Source organism: Onychostoma macrolepis, chromosome 12 (genome assembly GCF_012432095.1).
Source record: "Onychostoma macrolepis isolate SWU-2019 chromosome 12, ASM1243209v1, whole genome shotgun sequence".
In the NCBI taxonomy this organism is placed as follows: domain Eukaryota; kingdom Metazoa; phylum Chordata; class Actinopteri; order Cypriniformes; family Cyprinidae; genus Onychostoma; species Onychostoma macrolepis.
Window position 1 is genome coordinate 13852680 of NC_081166.1, and position 7083 is coordinate 13859762.

General features: G+C 38.5%; 1 protein-coding gene across 4 annotated transcripts; it reads left to right on the forward strand.

The window, feature by feature from the left end:
- The first annotated feature begins 734 nt into the window (after window positions 1-734).
- On the forward strand, window positions 735-6583 carry kcng3 (potassium voltage-gated channel, subfamily G, member 3). Of its 4 annotated transcripts, none has more exons than XM_058793795.1 (3): window positions 735-1098; window positions 1195-1583; window positions 4691-6583. In XM_058793795.1, the coding sequence occupies exons 1-3, from the start codon at window positions 961-963 to the stop codon at window positions 5334-5336; spliced, it is 1173 nt and encodes a 390-aa protein (XP_058649778.1). In that variant the 5' UTR covers window positions 735-960; the 3' UTR covers window positions 5337-6583. The 4 variants fall into 4 exon arrangements, with proteins under 4 accessions (XP_058649778.1, XP_058649779.1, XP_058649780.1 ...); XM_058793796.1 differs by having other exon boundaries at window positions 1213-1583; XM_058793797.1 differs by having other exon boundaries at window positions 735-1616.
- The last annotated feature ends 500 nt before the right edge of the window (window positions 6584-7083 follow it).

Here is a 7083-nt window from a genome sequence, read left to right on the forward strand (position 1 = left end):
GGTCAGACAGCTCTCAGAATGCAACTAAAATATCTTAATTTGTGTTCAGAAGATGAACGGATTTGGAACGGCATGAGGGTGAGTAATTAATGACAAAATTTTCATTTTGGGGTGGTGGAGTAACCCTTTAAAGGTGTTTAACTTAAAAACAACATAAACAATATAATAAGATAAAATACAAAAAAAGTTCAGTAATGATTCGAATCAGAGTGAGCTGCTCGAATCAGACCTGGTAACCCGTTGGAATGATTCGGATCAAAATAGTAGCCTAATTCACGCCGCTCGACTGAAAATACAAGACTCACGACTTTATTGCTGAAAATTACACAGAGAAAATCATAAAAGGCAATAAAATAGTTTAGCTACCTGAATAGGCTACTACATGTTTTACAAAAACGGGCATCCAACACTGCTAGCCTGGATCAATGTCTAATTTTAGTTTAGGGTGTGGGTAGACAACCAATAGGAAAAAGTGTCCAATATTGATTTTAATATTGAACATTTAATTCAGTCCAACGTGACGTCCTCCTGGTCTGCTCCACTGCCAACAACAGAGACGTGAAGTCCAGCAAGTTCACTTGTTAATCCCAGGCGTGCGTCGTGAAAACCCCGTTTTGCGTTTGGGAACGCCCGTTCTTCTGGAGCGCACAGTCGAGCGCCATAGGCTTGTCGATCTGTGACATCACTGTATGAAACAGCCCACTGAATGCTGGAGTTTAGATGATGCACAAAGCAAGAAGTCACTTTTCCACGGTTCTCCTATCTGACACGCGCTCAGTCTGGAAAAAAAATCATTTTTTAAAAATCTGACATACTTAGTTGGACTCGCGAGTTTGGAGCTGTTTGTTTTTTCTCGCGCTTACAGAAACATACTGGATTTTAGCTATGACTATCATTAAGCCATATTGTGCGTCGTTTCTCTCTTTTTCACTCGAATCGGGGATGCAAATCTGATCCAAAATGAAGTTTGGGAAGAATATATGCATCCTAAACGTTGGTGGCACCAAGTATGCTTTCACAAGAGAAGTTATAAAGGATTTTCCCCTCCGACGAGTGAGCAGACTCCACAGCTGTTCCTCTGAAAAAGAGGTCTTGGAGGTATGTGATGATTATGACCGAGAGAGGAACGAGTTTTTCTTCGACAGGCACTCCGAGGCGTTTGTCTTTATTATGCTTTATGTGCGATCTGGAAAGCTCAGGTTTGTCCCGCAGATGTGCGAGCTTTCCTTTTACAACGAGATGATCTACTGGGGTTTGGAGAGCTCACATTTGGAGTTTTGCTGCCAGCGACGATTGGAGGATAGGATGTCCGACACTTACACGTACTTTTCAGAGGAGGACATCAAGGCTGAGGTGGAGTCCAGAGGTGAGGAGGATCAGGTCACCAGGTTCGCCTCCGAGAGAGGGAACGCGCGGTGGCTGGAGAGGATGCGGAGGACTTTTGAGGAACCAGCTTCCTCAGTCGCTGCGCAGATCCTGGCATCAGTGTCAGTGGTTTTTGTCATTATGTCTATGGTCATCCTCTGCGCGAGTACTCTACCGGACTGGGATACAGCAAAAAACAATACAGTCGAAGAACACAGGTACATGCATGAATTCAACTTCTGTGGTCTGTGGTATAAATGCAAAATTAGCTGCATCTCTCGCAGGACGGCTCAGCTTTATGAGCATGCCTAAACCCTCATAGCTCAGAATGAAAAAGCCTGCTTTGATGGTACAGGTTTGTCCCCCTGAACTTGTCTGTCTGTATAATTCTTTCCCTGTTTTGTATCGGTTGCTTTGCGAGCTCCATTCAAACTATCTTTTCTCAAAGAAAGCTTACAACAAAACTGAAATTGAAGTTCAACCGAGGTCTTAATAAGTGTATTACACTTCAGTTTAGAGAAAATTAGAGATATGCTATGCTTATAAATGAACTGGACTCCCAAAACATTTAAAATGCAAGGATATTGCATCAAAATCAAGACTGTGAACAGTAATAATAGAATACACTAGAATAGAATAGAATAGAATAGAATTGCACTAAAAAGAATATTTTATATCTGCAATGATATTAATAATACAGCCTTCTCTTATTACGAGTTTTCTTGTTGATTATTTGCTTTTTGAAATGTATAATAGTAAAAACAGTATTAGCATTGGGGGAAACCGTCATTTCAGCAATGTGCATGGTGATAATGCAAGAAGCCTGCGAAGTATAACGATGGTGATTTTTGTTTTCTAGCTGACGTACTTCCTTCGTCTGACCAGTAGACGTCGCTAAAATAATCTAACGTCAGCACGAGTAGGGGAGACCCGGGAGTGTTGTAACACATTTACGTCTGAAACTGTACGAGGCTTCAACTTTGACGCAGGCCTAATATTCTATTATTTGTCTGCTACAAAGTAAAATAGGTACAGAAGTCTACAACATATCCTCAGCTGTGCAAATTAAAATTAATAAAGTAGCCAACAGTCTGTGTAATCTTTGTGGGTGAAAAGTAGTGTTACAACCCTCTTCATCTCTTCAGACAAGATTTTTCTATTTTTTTAATGAAAAGCTTGTGTGGATATATATCAAATTGAACAACAGAACCTACCGAGCATACACATTGTGACATTTCACATTCATTAACATCATCGCAAATCAACTAAAAATAGTTTTCTGGGCTTTTGGGCCCATTATATTTTTACAAACACATTCAAAACAACTTCTGTTACCTCAGGAGGTTGTTGATTTCACCAATGTAGCCCAATTTGTTAGTGATGCTGTTACAACACTCTTTTCGTCCCAGAACTCTCGCCAGTCTCTCCTGCATTTAGACCTGTTAAGAAATGATTACAATGAGATTTCCATATTCAGTGCACGCATTTTATCGACATCCAAAGCAATCGTGACATCTTCCTGGTACTCTCCATCAGAGATTACAAATTCCAGTCATGTTTTCATGTTCCCTGTTATGAGTCACATTGTCATTTTGGGTATTCCCTTGTCCCCGTCTCTCTCTGTCTGGAAGTATTTGTGAGTAGGTTTTTCTTTATGTATCCAGTGCAGTCTTGATTCTATTTCCCACAGTGGCCACTGTTTGTCTCAGGGTTCAGGTATGTGTTTTCATATGTGTATGACGAGCTGGTAAGAGATGGAAATAATCCCAGTGAGGTTTTTCATGCATGCAGTCTATTCCAGAAATGGATCTCATTCCCTTGTTTTGTATTCATCTTTAAATGTCCATTCATCCATTGCCTGTAAAGGTCCAAATGTTTAAATAGATAGTTTTTATGTTCATCATGCCTTCTGAGGATGATTATAGCATATATGCATTCGTTGTTAACCCAGAATTCATGGGCACATGTACATATATTATCACATCTTCTGTTAACATCTTCTGTTATGCCTTCCTGCCGAAACAGCTGTCCTCACTGTAATTCTAAGTCTGTCACAGCTCTTTATAAATTTGATTTGAACAGTACAGTAAAACCATTCAGAATGAAAGAGCAAATTTAGAGGCAAATTCTTTTGTGGATGCAGCTTTTCAAAACAGTGATTTCTTACTTCAAATATTGTATTGAATGTGCACTCAATTATATGAATAAAAATTCAAATTTAATGGGATTTCTTTTGCACCAGAAGTTCAAGGACTACTGAGCAAGCGTACCTTCCTGCCTTTCAGCTTCCATAGACACTGACACTTCACTGTCAACAACACACTGGCGCTGTTTACACAATCTGAATGAGAGGACATTTTCCATATAAAGCACATTAACTGCATGGCTGCATGGAATCTGATCTAAATACTTTGCATGACTTGTTTACTTACGATAACAAAACATAAACATAATTTTTCTGTAAAACGGAAGGCTACTTAGTACCATGTTTTAGTGGTTATTGTTATTATTTTTATATTCATATTCACTGGTAATATTCATGGATATGTTTGGTACAGGAATATTCTGGGTTTAATAGAAGTTAAGCTGAATTGAAAGCACTTGTGACATAATGTTGATTATCACAAAAAAATGTTTTTGATTTGTCAGTTGTTGTCATTAAGTTCTAAGTTGTAAAATTGGATATAACTTAACACTTAGGTTAATAAGAAAAATGCATATTGTTTATGTTTTTGAAACCGCAAGTATTTTTGATATTAATCGATTAGTATTATTCTCTCAATTTTAAATAATAATCATGTAATTTTTTGTTTTACATCTGTAAAGTAAGCTTTAGAAGGAGCCTAAATAGAAAAAAAAAATTAAACACAAAACTTTGGAATAATTAAGATTTTAAATGATTTTGAAGTCTCTTATCTCATTAAGACTGCATTTATTTGATCATAATACAGTAAAAACATTAATATTGTGAAATATTAGTACAATAAAAAACTGTTTTCTATTTCATTATATTTTAAAATGTTTTTTATTCCTGTGATAAATGTTCACAGTGTTCAGTGTGTTAAATTTTTAAGAAGCCATTACTTCAGTCTTCAGTCACATGACCCTTCAGAAATCATTTATTAAGAAGTTTAGAAAAGATGGAACAAGTGAAAATATTTGTTTAGTAGTAATCAACATAATGTCACAAATGCTGTCAGTTGAGCTTAACTTGGACTGCACCCAGAAATGGTAATTGTGATCATATCTTTCTCTTATACCCTCTAACACTCTTTTAAATTTTCTTTCCATATCTCTTTCTCTCTGTTCTCCCCATCTCTCACAGGATCATCGAGGCAGTATGCATTGGCTGGTTCACTGCTGAATGCATAGTGCGCTTCATTGTCTCAAGGGACAAATGTGAGTTTGTGTGCCGCCCCCTTAACATTATTGACCTCCTGGCGATCACTCCTTACTACGTGTCTGCCGCTGTGACAGCACTAACAGGAGAAAACCCTCAACTACAGCGAGCAGGAGTCACCCTGCGCGTACTACGAATGATGCGAATCTTTTGGCTAATCAAGCTGGCGCGTCACTTCCTCGGGCTGCAGACGCTCGGCCTGACACTGCGCAGGTGCTACCGCGAGATGGTCATGCTGCTGGTGTTCGTTTGCGTCGCGATGGCGATATTCAGCGCCCTGGCACAGCTTTTGGAGCACGGCCTTGACCTGGAGACTAGCAATGAGGACTACGCCAGCATCCCGGCAGCCTGCTGGTGGGTTATTATCTCCATGACGACCGTCGGCTATGGAGACATGTACCCCATCACCATTCCGGGACGCGTGCTGGGTGGCGTGTGCGTTGTGAGTGGCATTGTGCTGCTGGCTCTGCCCATTACCTTTATCTACCACAGCTTTGTGCAGTGCTACCACGAACTCAAATTCCGCTCAGCACGCTGCGTGCGAAGTCTCTCTTCTGAGTTTCTCAACTAACTGTAGCATAGATCGTACTGAGAACCTGCTGGTCTTCAGTGTAGTAACATCACCTGCTCTTCTGTGCCTTTATGCTGAACCAAGATCTGAAATATAGTGAAATAATGCGCTACTTCTGATGTGGAAAAATCAGCATTTAGACTCTCTTTGCGAAACTATTATATCCAAATAATAACACAAGTACCTCTGTACTCAAGGACACATTCTGGAATTCATTGATTTTGGACAATACAGGCATTTGGAACAATTTCTGACTTACAGAATAAGACAAAAGAGACGAATCCCCAGCTCAAAGCTGGAAAGTGCACAATAAAGCATTACAATCCAAAGGAAATACAATAGCCAATGTTTGTGTTGTAAACCCCTTCCTGTGTGAATGAAGAAAACCGATCCAACAGCATTTCCCTTGTATGAAATGGACAACTGTGGCATTTGACGACTACAGATGGCCAGGCTGCCTAGAACGGGCATCTGGCGGGACCTTGTGTCCTGACAGTGCTCCAGCCTAGAGGGAGCTTACACGAATTCTCATGTTTCCATGGAGAGGTCCCTCCGACTTGTTAAATCATTAATTCAGCTCCCAATAAAGTGATAAAGCAAGGGGAACTAAAGTGAAAGGTTTTAGAGTGGCCAAATAGAAGCATTTGAGCATGATACGGAAGCGCAAGTACTGTGAAAAGGCCTGCTCACACTAAGGACGGTAACTGTAATGATAACAATAAAGATAAGTGCCCCTGCAGTCACAAATTTTGTCTCTTAAAACTCATTTTTAATAGCAAAATGATCATTTTCCTCCATTAAAATATGTTTTATCTTAAAATGGCTTGAATATAACTTTAAACGCTTACCTCATTTATAGTATATATGACCCTGGACTACAAAACCAGTCATAAGGGTCAATTTTTCAAAATTGAGATTTATACTTCAACTGAAAGCTGAATAAATAAGCTTTCCATTGATGTATGGTTTGTTAGGATGGCTGAGATACAACTATTTGAAAATCGGGAATCTGAGGGTGCAAAAAAATCAAAATACTGAGAAAATCGATCTTAAAGTTGTCCAAATGAAGTCCTTGGCAATGCATAGTACTAATCAAAAATTAAGTTTTGATATTTATGTTAGGAAATTTAGAAAATATCTTCACGGTACATGATCTTAATATTCTAATGATTTTTGGCATAAAAGAAAAATCGATAATTTTGACCCATACAATGTACTTTTGGCTATTGCTACAAATATACCAGTGGTACTACAAGATTTTTTTGTTGGGGGTGCTGGGGAGTGGGGGGTCTTAACAGTTCAGAGGGGTGCTAAAAAACTAATTAAATTGAGAGAAGGTAATGACCGCCTAAACTTTAGATATCAGTTTTTTTATTTATACAGCAGCTTCGAAAAAAGCATATTTAACTTTTTTTTCCCCGTGGTATTAAACTTCTCATATGCCACTGTTATTAGTTATATAACTTCTAATGCCAACTGCCAAATATGACACTTACAAAGTAATATAATTTATGAATGCATATAGAAAAGAGAGAAATAGGGATTTTTTTCTTTTTTCATTGTTTTATCTTATTTTATTTATTTATTTATTACACATATCTAGTCATTTTTTCTGACTATCAAGTGTCAGTCACTCTCAATGCCAACTGTTAGGAAAACATGGTAAATTCTAACCATTTACAATATATAGTGCCGACAATTCATAAAACTATTTCCACACAGTAGCAATAACCTCCCCGTGCTGAGT